Source organism: Vitis vinifera, chromosome 4 (assembly GCF_030704535.1).
Source record: "Vitis vinifera cultivar Pinot Noir 40024 chromosome 4, ASM3070453v1".
NCBI lineage: Eukaryota > Viridiplantae > Streptophyta > Magnoliopsida > Vitales > Vitaceae > Vitis > Vitis vinifera.
Genome location: NC_081808.1, coordinates 7,908,739 through 7,921,721, shown reverse-complemented (window position 1 = coordinate 7,921,721; position 12,983 = coordinate 7,908,739). Strand labels below are relative to the sequence as shown.

The window sequence follows — 12,983 nt, the reverse complement described above, 5'->3', positions numbered from 1 at the left end:
TTTTTTGGAAGCCTATGAAATCAAATTTGCAAAAAAAAAAAAAAAAAATGCAGTAGCCACCAATGGAACGTTGATCATCAATATCACTCTCCCAATCAACATCTAAATAGGCAATGAGATTAAGAAAAGAAGCTGGGTGAAAGAAAATACCAAAAGTGAAAGTGTCTTTTAGATAACATAGTACATGTTTGCAAGCTTGCTAGTGAAACAAAGTAGGTTATTGGAGATATTAACTACGTTTATTGTCAATATAAGCAAGTTTAGGCCTGGTGATGGTGACATATTGGAAAACATCGATGGTACTATGGTAAAAAGTAGGATTATTAAAAAGAACACTATTAGTACAACTCAATTTTCATCCAGGGCTGGTTGGAGTGGAAGCAGGCTTGGCACTAAACATTTTGGTGTGTTGCAATAAATCATGGATGTATCAGGATTGGCATAAGTGAAGGCCAAAAGATGTCTAAAGAGCTTGGATACTAAGAAAATAATGGAGAGAGCCAAGTGGTTCCAAAGAGAACTGTTGATGCAGATAATCAATGAGAGTGTTGGTGACAGAGGGATGACTATTGGTGACAAGGATGTCGTTAACATAAACAAGAAAGAGAATCAACAGGGAGCCCTTGTGAAGAATGAACAAGGATGTGTCAACTTGAGAGTTCCGAAAACTAAATTGAAGAAGATAATTCCATAATCGGTTATACCAAGCACAAGAGGGCTTGTTTAAGGCCATATAAGGCTTTCCGAAGTTGACAAACATGGGTGGGCTTAGTGACAGCAACAAACCCTTTTAGTTACTATGTAAAAACTAATTCAAGGAGCCACCCATGAAAGAAAATAGTGTTGACAACCCACTGTTGAATGTCCTAACCATGAGTAACAACAAGGCTTAAGGTAATGCGAAGGGTAGAAGGCTTGATGATAGGGATGAAAATGGTAAAGAAGTCAACCCTAGGTGTTTGATGAAACCTCTTTGCCACAAGCCTTGCCTTGTCGCATTGGACAGATCCATCCAAATTAAGCTTCAACTTAAAAACCCACTTACTCATAATGAATTTCATCTAAAGAGAGTAAGAAAGAAGAAACCAAGTTTGGTTCCGAGTTAAAGCATCAAATTATGACTGCATAGCTTGCTTCCATAGAGGATGAGATAAGGCCTCGATAACAAAAGAAGGTTTAAGCAAAGAGGAAAAAGCAGGAAATGTGGGAGCTAGGAAAGTTTAGGTTTAAATATGCCTGACTTGGAACAAATTTGCATATGATGGGAATTAGACGAAAGAGATAGCAACACAAAGGGTGGAAGAAGGGAGAGAGAAGTTATAAAAGAGGGCGGAGTAAGAGAAGAAAGAGCTAGGCTAAGAAATACATGGGAAGTAGGAAGGCAAGGTGAAGAAGCAGTAAAAACTGGGGAAACCTAGCCTACACTAAGATTAATCAAGGAAAAACTTGGAGAAAGAGACCTAAGAGTAGTATGGGAGGTGGGTGGAGATAGTACAAGTAAAAGGAAGAAAAGGAAAATCAATAGACACATTGATATGACGATGCTAAAACTCAGAATTAGAGGAAAAAAGGAACCCAGTTTCATTAAAAACGACATGGGGGTAATATAAACACGACCAGAAGAATCAATTAAGACATTTGTATCCCTTGTAAACATCACTATACCAATTAATACACACTTCTTAGTGTGAAAAGCAAACTTATGGGTGTTATAAGCATAGAGATTAGGAAAACAAGTGCAACTAAAAGTTTTGAGGATAGCATAATCAAGAAGGGTGCTAAAGAGTTCTTGATATGGAGAAGACATGTGGAGGACAGGTGTGGGCAGCCTATGGATGAGAAATGTGGCAATTGAAAAGCTTACCACTAGAAATGGAGAGGTAGCTATGCCTATGCTAATAAAGTGAGACCACACTCAACTACATGTCGATGTTTACGCTCAACACAACCATGTTGTTAGTGCACATGTGGGCAATGATGGTGAAAATGAATTCCATGTTCAAGAAGAATAGGAAGAAAAGGTTAGTACTCCTCACCCCAGTAGGAATGTAAGGCTTTAATAGACAAGCTGAATTGTTTTTCGACAAACACTTTGAAGAGAAGAAAGACATTTAGAGTATCAGATTTAGCTTTCAATGGATAAATCCAGGTAAACCGAGTATAACCATCTATAAATATGAATACAATAGAGAAAATCAACACTAGACTTAACAAGAGAAAGCCCCCACAAATCAATGTGAACCAATTATTGTATTGGAGCTGGGAAAAAATGAAGAGCATGATTTTTTGCCAAACTAACAAGAATTATAAAAACTTGGAGATAAGCTTTCATTATGCAAGGAAGAGACATTACAAGACATTAAAATAGACTCGAGTAAATGGAGAAATGGGTGACCCAATCTCTAATGCTAGACATCAAGTTTATTATATTTAACTAACACTAAAACTAGACTGAAAGTGTGATATCATTAGGGAAACATGGGCAAAAAATGAAGTATCCCTTGGAGTGACTATAACAAAACTAGAAACAAAATGGACTAGAGGATTTTTGAGGTGGTATCAAACGATAAAGGCCATCTTTAATTGATTCATGGAGTAGAACATTACTCGAGCTCATGTCTTTCACAAAGCAATGATTATGGTGAAACTCAACATAAACACTATTATCAATAATGAACATAGAAATGATTAAGATTTTGTAGTAATTTTAGGACAATGCAAAATATTTATGAGATGAAAGGTTTTGAAAAAAGAAGGTAAAGAAGAATAACCAACATTTTGAATGCACAAGCCTTGACCATTGCCCACAATAACTTTATCATGACCATGATAATTAGATTTAAAGCTCAAGTTGTTTGGATTATTGGTCACATGGGTTGATGCACCATTGTCAAAGTACCAAGAAGGATCTACTACTGTATTAGGAAGGGTAAACATAGCAGCTAAAGAATTAATTTATGGAAATTGAAAAACCTAATCAAATTTGTAGTAATAGTTTATAGCAATGTGTCCTTATTGACCACAAACTTATTCATGGGTGGCCTTAGTGACATCAACAAACCCCTTCGATTGTTGTGTAAAAAATAATTCTTAGAGCCATTCATGAAAGAAAGCATTGTTGACATCCCATTGTTAAATGTCCCAACCACGAGTAACAACAAGGCTTAAGGCAATGCGAATGGTAAAAGGCTTGATGACAGGGATGAAAGTGGCAAAGAAGTCAACCCCAAGTGTTTGATGAAACCCCTTTGCCACAAGCCTTGCCTTGCCGCATTGGATAGAACCATCCAGATTAAGCTTCAACTAATAAACCCACTTATTTCCAATGACTTTCATCTAAGGAGAGTAAGAAGGAAGAGACCAAGTTTGGTCCGAGTTGAGGCATTAAATTATGACTACGTAGCTTGCTTCCACAAAGGATGAGATAAGGCCTCGATAATAGAATAATGTTTAGGTGAAGAGGAAAAAGCAAGAAATGTAGTGAGGTAAGGAAGTTTGGGTTTAAATATGCTTGACTTGGAACGAATTTTCATAGAATGGAAATTAGACAAAAGAGATGGCGACACAAGAGATGGAAGAAGGGAGTGAGAAGTTACAGAAGAGGATGAGGTGGGATAGGGGAGAGTTGGGCTAAGATATACGTGGGAAATAGGAAGACAAGGTGAAGAAGCAGTGGAAACTGGGAAAACTTGGCCTACACCATGATTAATCAAGGGAAAGCTTAGAGAAAAAGACCCAAGAGCAATATGGGAGGTGGGTGGAGAGAGTACAGGTAAAGAGAAGAAGGGAAAAATAGTAGACACATTGATACGATGATGCTAAAATTGAGAATCAGAGGAAAAAAAGAACTTAATTTCATTAAAAGTAACATGGGGGCTAATATAAACACGACCAAAAGAATCAATTAAGATGTTTATACCCTTTGTAAACATCATTATACCCAATGAATACACACTTCTTAGTGTGAAAAGCAAACTTATGGGTGTTATAAGCACAAAGGTTGGGAAAACAAATGCAACCAAAAGTTTTGAGGAAAGCATAAATAGAAAGAGTGATAAAAAGTTTTCGATATGGAGAACAGGTGTGGGAGACCTATTGATAACAAAGGTGGCAATATGAAAAGCTTTCCACTAGAAATGGAGAGGTAATTGTGCCTGTACTAATAAAGTGAGACCACACTCAACTACATGTCGATGTTTATGCTCAGCACGACCATGTTGAAGAATAGGAAGAAAATGCCAATACTCCTCACCCCAGTTAGATTGTAAGGCTTTAATAGATAAGTTGAATTGATTTTCAACAAACACTATGAAAAGAAGAAAGACATTCATAGCATTAGATTTAGATTTCAATGGATAAATCCAGGTAAATCGAATATAGCCATCGATAAAATGAATATAATAGAGAAACATGGACTGAAAGTGCAACTATCAGTAGGGAAACATGGGCAGAAAATGAAGTATCCGTTGGAGTGACTATGGCCAAACTAGAAACATAATGGACTAGAGGATTCTGAGGTGGTATTAGATGATAAAGGCCATCTTTAATTGATTCATGGAGTAGAACATTCCTTGAGCTCTTGTCTTTCACAAAGGAATGATTCTGGTGAAACTCAACATAAACACTATTTTCTCTAGTGAAGATAGAAATGCTTAAGAGATTTTTAGTAATTTTTGGACAATGCAAAATATTTATGAGAAGAAAGGTTTTGAAAAAAGAAGGTAGAAAAGAATAACCAACATTTTGAATGCACAAACCTTGACCATTGCCCACAATAACCTTATCATGACCATGATAATCAGATTTGAAGCTCAAGTTTTCTGGATTATTGGTCACATGGGTTGATGCACCATTGTCAAAATACTAAGAAGGATCCACTACTGTATTAGGAAGGGTAACCATAGTAGCTAAGGAATTGCTTTATGGAGATTGAAAAGCTTGATCAAATCTATAGTAACAACTTGTAGCAATGTGTCCTTATCGACCACAAACTTGGTAAGTTGGGCAAGATCCATTACCTTTGCCACGACCACCACACCCTCAAACAAAATTTTGACTGCCATGAAAATTGTTACAACCTCCAGTATGTGCCTTGTCATTCCCATGAGTATTTCTAGAGCCACGACCACCCTCAAAAGCACCAGCTACTGTAAAATTGGTAGAGACATTTTGGATATCAATTTGTGTGCAAGAATTCAGCTGCTCAATACAAGTTTCATGATTCTACAACAGTGCACACACTTCTGGTAGAGTGAAGAGTTCTGGTCATACAGTAATAGTGACAACTACTGGATCACATTCTGCTCTATCGCCAACCAATAAATTCATTTAAGTCTTCATCAGTAAGAAGTACTCCAGACGCCGCTAGATTATCTACAATAGACTTGATTTTGCTAATGTAATCAGTTATTAAGATAGAGCCTTTTTTGGTTGTCTGCATTTGCATTCTCTACTGAAGTAATCTTGCCTTCGAAAGTGAGGCAAAAAAATGCTCTAGAGCTACCCAAACTTGTTGAGAAGTGGTACAACCTACAATCTGACTAGCAATACCTTCTGACATTAAAGCAATCATCCATCCAAGGATCAACTGATCTTGTCTTTGCCGATAAAAATATTTTGGATTTATCATTTGATTAAGGCCAAATGAATCACCTACAATACTGATAAACTCATTCGGGCAAGGTTTTATTCCTGTAACAAAACCATTAATACCATGACCTCTAAGAATAGGAAGAATATGTGACCTCCAAATAAGGTAATTTACCTCTTTCCAACTTGATCGATAGAGTGAAGTTGAGATTAATAAAAGAGGAAGACGACAGTGCTAGATCTGTAGTTATGATTAGAGTTGCAAGTGGTGACGCTAGTCTCACAAAGCTCTAATATCATGATTGAATTAAAAAAAAAAGTTAGAAACAGAGAAGAGTTTTTAAGAGAGAAAACAAAGAGTAGTGCCCATAGAAGAACAACATGAAAAAAATAACGCCCAGAATAAACCTCTTATTTCTTTTACATATATTTATATATGAGAGTGTACAACACAATTCTTTTTGTTGTTACTGCATCTAGTGTGGAGCTGGTGAGCTGGTGCTTTACATGTGAGGCTAAGAAAAGCTTCTAGAATTATTCTCAACAATATTCAATTTACACTTTGAGCTTTCGGGCTTGATGTGTGAATTGATCGTCACGCCCTTGGAGAGGATCTTGGGGCATGGCATCTTGTTAATTTGCTCGTGATTTATATTAGCAAGCTCATATTCAAACAATATATGTGGAGACATCGGTCGATTTGGACTGACTGGATCACCATGTCCAGAAGACGGCGTTCCTTGTTCACTGAAGAAAGCAAAATTGCTGTGTGTTGGGATCAAAAGGCTTGATGGACTTGGAGGGCAGTTGGTGTAGCTGGCGAGGCTGTAACTGCATCCATGGCCTTGATGCTGCTTGTCTGGAAGTTGATCACTTTTTCTAAAGGTATGGGACCTGAGATCTTTCTCATCAAAGAGTGTCGCCATGGCTTTAATTTTTCTCCATCTGGAAGATGGGGGATTCAAGTTTATTAAGGCTTCTCTATTTTCATGAAGGAATATGGTGATGCATGTGATGAGAGCTACGAATGAAGTGACTCCAGCAATGAGGAATAGGCCCCAAAAGCTATTAAGGCTGATGCTGTTTGAAGAAACTGAGCTGGTGAGCTCTGGACAACTGGGTATTTGCCCAAACCATGCCTTCTCAAATTGTGACATTTTAGCTCCCTCGGTCACGCTTAAAACTTTCCTTGAAACATCCGCTACAAGGGGTGAACCCTTTGGAAAGACCTGAAATGATCAAAAATCAGAAACCACTGCATGAAAATTTGTACACTTGTTAAGAGAGAGTTCTTACAAATCCAAACCCATCAAACTTGTATATTGGTCCGACTGCAGTGTATTTGGAGCAATATTTTGCAAGGAAAATCTTAATGCAAGGGATTTCATCAAATGCAGCAGCAATTCCACCTTTTGAAAATAACTCATCCAGTTCTTCTGTTGAATTATAGTTTACAAGCTTGGACTCTTCAAATTTCATCGACTTGATCAAGAATTCATAAATGAAAGAGCCATATTGGCAACCTACACGCTCCCCCTTCTTTATGAGCTCATTTGTATCGGTGATAGTTGGGTTGAGTTGTCGAACTGTTAACATTGAAGTCAAGCTGGCTGTGTAACTTTGAGTAAGAATTAGCACCACAAAAAACCACACGATCATCACAATCCGAGCCAAGTTGCTGACAATTCTCTCATCTGTTAACATAATTTAAGAATGAAAAAGAAAATCCAATCCAGAAAATCAATAAAAAGTCAAACATATATAATTTCTGAAACATAAAAATTATCTTGAAATTTACTTGCATATTGTATGGCATGTCCATATATATTAATAGAGGTTACAGTCATGGGAAACAAGCAAGCAGGCCATGCTAGAAGTTAGTTTCGATTGTGTTTGAGATGTGCTCACTATGCTTTGTATTTGAATATTACATGAGTAGATAAATTGTTAGATAAAATTCGAGGTGGAAGAGAAATTACTCTGAGCAAACACCAATGTTGAGAATGAAAACCAGAAGATAGTGCCAACTTGATATGAACGAGGCCCTCTGAAGTCTTTATTTACTCGATGTTCAAGAACCCAAATCACAAAGCCAATGAATACGAAGAAACAAAAGCTTGTCACCCAAAGGTCCCAAGTAAGTGGCTTCAAGAAAACCCATGCATTTTCTTTTCTTTCATCTATAGTGGGCACGACCATTGACACCCCAGATTCTGTGTAAGGTAGTGTAAAGTCTACATACAAGGACCTGTTCGCTAGAATAGTAATAGCTCCCACCACAGCATCATACTTCTGTTCACAATAAACAATGGGGCCATTCTGTTATGCATTACAGGAAAATTTGCTGCAGGTTTGGTTTTTTCCTATGTACATAAAAGCCAACAACGGGGAACTGCAATAGCTTTTTAGTTTGACAAAATTCATCATAATTGAAGCCAACCAAGAGTTGTCTCTATGTGCTAGGAAAGGTAAAGAGTTCAACTGACCTGGAGATATACTTGATATATCAAATCGTTGTCATCACCCGCTGGATTGCCATCAGGCGTCTGGAAGGGAATGTACTCATAAGGAACAGCATATGGTAATGCTGCCATCACTGCATCGAAGACTGCTATGGAAAATCCACTGACCTTCGTTGCGTTACTACTAGGATCTCGCGTCACCTTTACAAATTCACCAAAACCCTTGGTGACTGGTACTCCTATTCTCAACTTCTTCCCATTGGTTGGAAGGACCCAACCTTTAGGGATGGAGGGAGATTCTCCCGGCCATACGATTGTTCCTAGATTGGGCTTGGAAGTAGAATCCAACTTTCTTACAGTTCCATTCTCTGGTGTCCAAAATCCAACCCCTCTTTCTCCCTTGCCGATCACATTCACTACCTCAAAAGCTGATGACTGTAGTTGCCTGTTAACAATTTGAAAATCTCCACTGAGGCCTCTAAATCTAGTATATAATAGTGATTGGAGAAGATTTGGACCAATTAGGGAGACTCCTACAGTATCAAGATCGGTTGAATTTCTGGAAAAATTAGACTTTTGGAATCTGAAGTTTGTTGCCCCAAGTTTTTCAACTGCCATGGCTAGCCCACAAGCAGCATCATAAGCCCAGAGTCCAAAAATGTTCAGCTCAAAGCTTTCATTTGTTGGATATTCTTGTTGGATTTCCCTTTTCCATCTGATTTTAAAACTTTCAAGCTTTTTCGATCTTGGAACATGAGGCTTCACCCCCAACACTCCTTGCATTGAATCAATGACAGATGGATCCAAAGTACCCAAGATATCAGTTAACCCATCAGTTAGAATCCATACATAACCTTCTTCCATCATTCCAATCTCGTTCGCTCTGACAAAAAGTCGTGGGCCTATAGGTGCAAACATGTGTACAATGAAAACTCTGGTTGGCATTGTCATCAACTTGTAAAGCTCTTCGAGGATTTGATCATCTGTGGCTAATGGATGAATGACGCTCCTGTAGGAGATACGGGTGTCAATCTCTTGCAAGGCATCAGTAAGATACGGTATAACTCCATTTCCGTACTCGTTGTCCAAGTAAATGAGCACAACTTGTCTCCACCCAAAGGCTTGGACAATTGCCCTTATAGCTGGTACTTGTGCTGAGTCATTCAGTGTGGCTCGGACAAAATATTGACTCCGGAGCGAAGAAAGAGAAGGACTAGTTGCAGAAAATGAAATGATGGGCACATGAGCCTTGTCTCCGAGACCAATGACAAAGTTGGCTTGCAGGGAGGATGCTGGTCCTATGATGGCTTGAACTTCCTCATTTTGTAATAAATATAGAGCTGAATTTCACGGCAGATCAAAGGATAATTACAATCTTTATGATTAAAATTTAATGATTCTAAAGTTTCATTCAATTTCTACTATATTATCAGCAATCAAACAAGCTACAAAAAGGAAAATACAAGATCCCCTTGTTCCCATGACTACAAGAATTTGTTAACAAATGATCCATCTTATTGTAACGAAGAGATAGAGTTGACTTTTAAAACAAAGAGGAAATTAAATTTATGAAGACTTTTTGCATCTTTGAGCCATTCGTGTTGTTAATAAAGAAACGTCTTCCTAGTCAAGAAATGTTGCTAGTTGAGAACACGTGTTACAATTTAACGAGACTTTTTGTCATCTTTGATGGGCATGCTAATCTCGGTTCAACTTCAATACTCTTTTTCCTCAACAACTTTTCTTAATTAATGCCTTTGCTACAGTTTTAGCATGTTAGGAAGGGTGTGAACTTTGATAGAAAAATATATATATAATTTTCTTTGCAAATGGTGATTGACCGAAAAAGAAATATAATTTTCTTTTATTCAATCACTATCTTTTAGTTGAACACTAACATTTACATCATTTATCAATTTTTTTTTCTCTGAACTCACAAAAACCTAACATCTCCTACACCTGTGTCTACACATATATTTGCAAGTATCTAATTGTTTGAGAACAATTCTCATCCCCTCGTTTTAATTGTGAAGGTGCTATTAAATATTGAAAATATAAAACTACTACAAAGTGTCCCAAATTCCTAATTAATAAAGTTTTCTTTTTGTAAAGAATATTATATAGAATATTTTAGACTATTAGATTCTCTTATAGAATAATAAAAGTTATTCGAAATATCTTCATAAAAATTCTACATCATGAGAGGAAAAAGTTACAAGATAGAGATTAGCTTATAGAGACTATGCCCAATGGATAGAGATGTGAGGAAGAATGGACGACACCCGATGGAGTAAAGAGCTCATGGTTCAAGTTGTGGATACAAAAAGTGAGAAAACATGTTCATGAACCCAATAAGTGTATAGAACCAAATACAACAATTAGGTGTCCTGGTGTAGAGCATAGGTTATTAAACTTGGAATGCCAATAAAGTTTGAGGTTGAGAAGTTTGATAAAAGAAATTATTTTAGTTTTTGGCGCATTAAGATGGGTGTCTTATTGGTTCAACATGGATTATCCAAAGCACTGAAAGGTAGAGAGACTACCAACAACGACGTTTGATGAAGAGAAGGATCATGAACTTATGGAGAAAGTATACAATGTTATTCTATTATGCTTGAGTAATGAGGTATTTCGTGAGGTAGTAGAAGAGGATACAATTGTCAAATTATGGTTAAAGTTATAAATTCTGTATATGACAAAATCTCTTACAAATCGTTTGTATTTAAAGAAATTGTTGTTTACTCTCCAAAAGATACATTCATCAAAGACCATCTTGATAAGTTTAATAAAACTATTATGGATTTGAGGAACATAGATGTTAGAATTAATAATGAAGACCAAGTCATAATTTTGATGTGTTCCCTACTGAATTCTTATGAGCACTTCATGGATACCATGATGTATAGTAGAGATACTCTCTTTCATAAAGGACGTTAGAGCAATCTTGAACTCAAAGGAGTTGAAGAACAGGGTGTTCGAGAGTAGAAAAGATGGCTTAGGTGAAGGTTTGGTGAGTAGAGGGAGAATAGGAAAGAAAAATAACGATAGAAAATGTCAATTTAAATCTAAATCAAAGTTCAAGGGAAATAACAAGTGTTTCAATTGCAACAAACTAATATTAGAGTCTATCCTTCGTAATATTCTTTGTGGTATAATAGAATGATTCTCCTTTCCTTTATTTGTGGATGTAGGCATTGTTGGTCAAACCACGTTAAAATTTCGTATACCTTTGTGTGGATTGTTTTATTTTCGTATTCTTAAACTAACTTTGTTTGTATTAAAATTTCTACTAACACAACAAAAACTAATATTGAGGTGAGGTCAGAAAAGAAAATGCTGAAATTAGAGTGAATTAAGTTAATCAAAGACTCAAGTTTTGCTTCCATGTCTCTATCATGCAATTGTTTTCTACATGGATTGATAAATATTCTAAGCTTTATGAAAAGAGAGTACCTGCTGCAGCTGCACCCACAACATCTCTTTTGGAATCTCTGATTTTGGGAATCAGCCTAGTCTTGTAGTGCCCATGATAAGCATAGAAGTCTGAGAGTGCCATGGAGATGCAACTCAAACCCATCTTCCCCAGCCATGTATCCATGTCAAGAACCACTCCCACTTTAACTGGTATTGTTGTGTTTTGTGCCATGGCCATCTCTATGAAGAAAATCCATAAAGACAGACAGCAGAAGAGATATAAAGGGAGTTGGGTAAGGTTGTTTCTCATTCTGAAGTTTTATGGGAGGCTTTGGGATTCATAATGTTTGGGAGGATAAAGATATTATTTATAGTATTTAGAATTTGAAAAGTAGGAGTCAGCAGCATCCAAGAAAGACTACTCTACCGCGTGAGCAAAAAGGACCCACCGAGACTGGTGAATAGAAAGGAATACTTCTTGAGTACACCGTGGATGCGTGGAACTTCTATGCTCCTTGAGATAGAAGAAAGTCACTCCTATTTTCCGACTCCAATTTGTTTTTATCATTTATAGTTTTTTTTAAAATAAATGGAATCGTAATAAAATAATTATAAATATATCGCATCCAAAGGAAAATAATAATGCTACAATAAGTATACAATATGTTGCATTTTTAATGAATCTCTCAATATATTCTACTTAGCGGTTCGAACTTATTGGACCAAGTATAAAATTTTGAATTAAATAAGAAATAACATTCAGGAGTGAGGATGCTCTAAAAAAATAAGCAAATGTATGAACTAATTTTGAGTAGGTCAAATGATAGCATTATGACATGACAAAGGCGAGAGAACGGAGTTGAGTTGATTGAGCAAAGATGAAAAAATTCGTGTTTATTTGGATTTATTTTTTATTTTTAATTTCAAAAATAGAAACTTCCATATAGAAATAGAATGTTAGCATTATGACATAACAAAGACAAGATAATGGAGTTGAGTTGATTAAGCAAAGATGAAAAAAATTCAATGTTTGTTTATTATATTTTCTATTTTTAATTTAAAAAATAGAAACTTCTGTATAAAAATAGAATGTCTTATATAAAAAGCATAAATTTAATGTATGCTTTTAAAGATTATTTTTATAATTTTTTTATGAATAGTAAGAAATGCTTGAGTTTTTTAAACCTTAATGTTTTTTAACTATTTTTAAAATCATTTCTTTTTTAATATAAACTTGACTTTTAACCTTGTGCAATTTATCTGTCTAGCATATATTTAACACTATTGTGAATTGCTTTTCCACATGTTTACTTTTATTGTATATATTTTAGTTTTCTACATTGTTATCTATTTTTCGTCACTTTTTAGAAAATTGTAAGTCTTTTATAATAGGCAACACATATCTAGAAACGAATCAAAGATGGGTCAAAGGTCCTTGACCTATCTACACAATTGTCTAAAGAAATATAATTGTTGTTGTGTCCACTTGGATTCAAATCTTAGGTTGGATTTAGTTTG

The 12,983-nt window shown here is 36.0% G+C and overlaps 1 protein-coding gene across 1 annotated transcript; it reads right to left on the bottom strand.

Moving 5' to 3' along the window:
- Positions 1 to 6,071: 6,071 nt before the first annotated feature.
- LOC100264189 (glutamate receptor 2.7) lies at positions 6,072 to 11,789 on the bottom strand. The gene is made up of 5 exons (XM_019219262.2): positions 11,505 to 11,789; positions 8,076 to 9,391; positions 7,569 to 7,881; positions 6,886 to 7,283; positions 6,072 to 6,818 (listed from the first exon to the last, which is right to left on the bottom strand). The coding sequence occupies exons 1-5, from the start codon at positions 11,773 to 11,775 to the stop codon at positions 6,105 to 6,107; spliced, it is 3,012 nt and encodes a 1,003-aa protein (XP_019074807.1). The 5' UTR covers positions 11,776 to 11,789; the 3' UTR covers positions 6,072 to 6,104.
- Positions 11,790 to 12,983: the final 1,194 nt, after the last annotated feature.

Bases quoted from the DNA above. Each gene is read 5' to 3' on its own strand.
- LOC100264189 (XM_019219262.2), bottom strand. From the start codon at position 11,775: ATGAGAAACAACCTTACCCAACTCCCTTTATATCTCTTCTGCTGTCTG. The intron at 7,284-7,568 runs GTAATTTCTCTT...TTATGTTAACAG, and splicing joins AACATTGGTGTTTGCTCAGA to ATGAGAGAATTGTCAGCAAC. The intron at 6,819-6,885 runs GTAAGAACTCTC...TGATCATTTCAG, and splicing joins AGTTTGATGGGTTTGGATTT to GTCTTTCCAAAGGGTTCACC.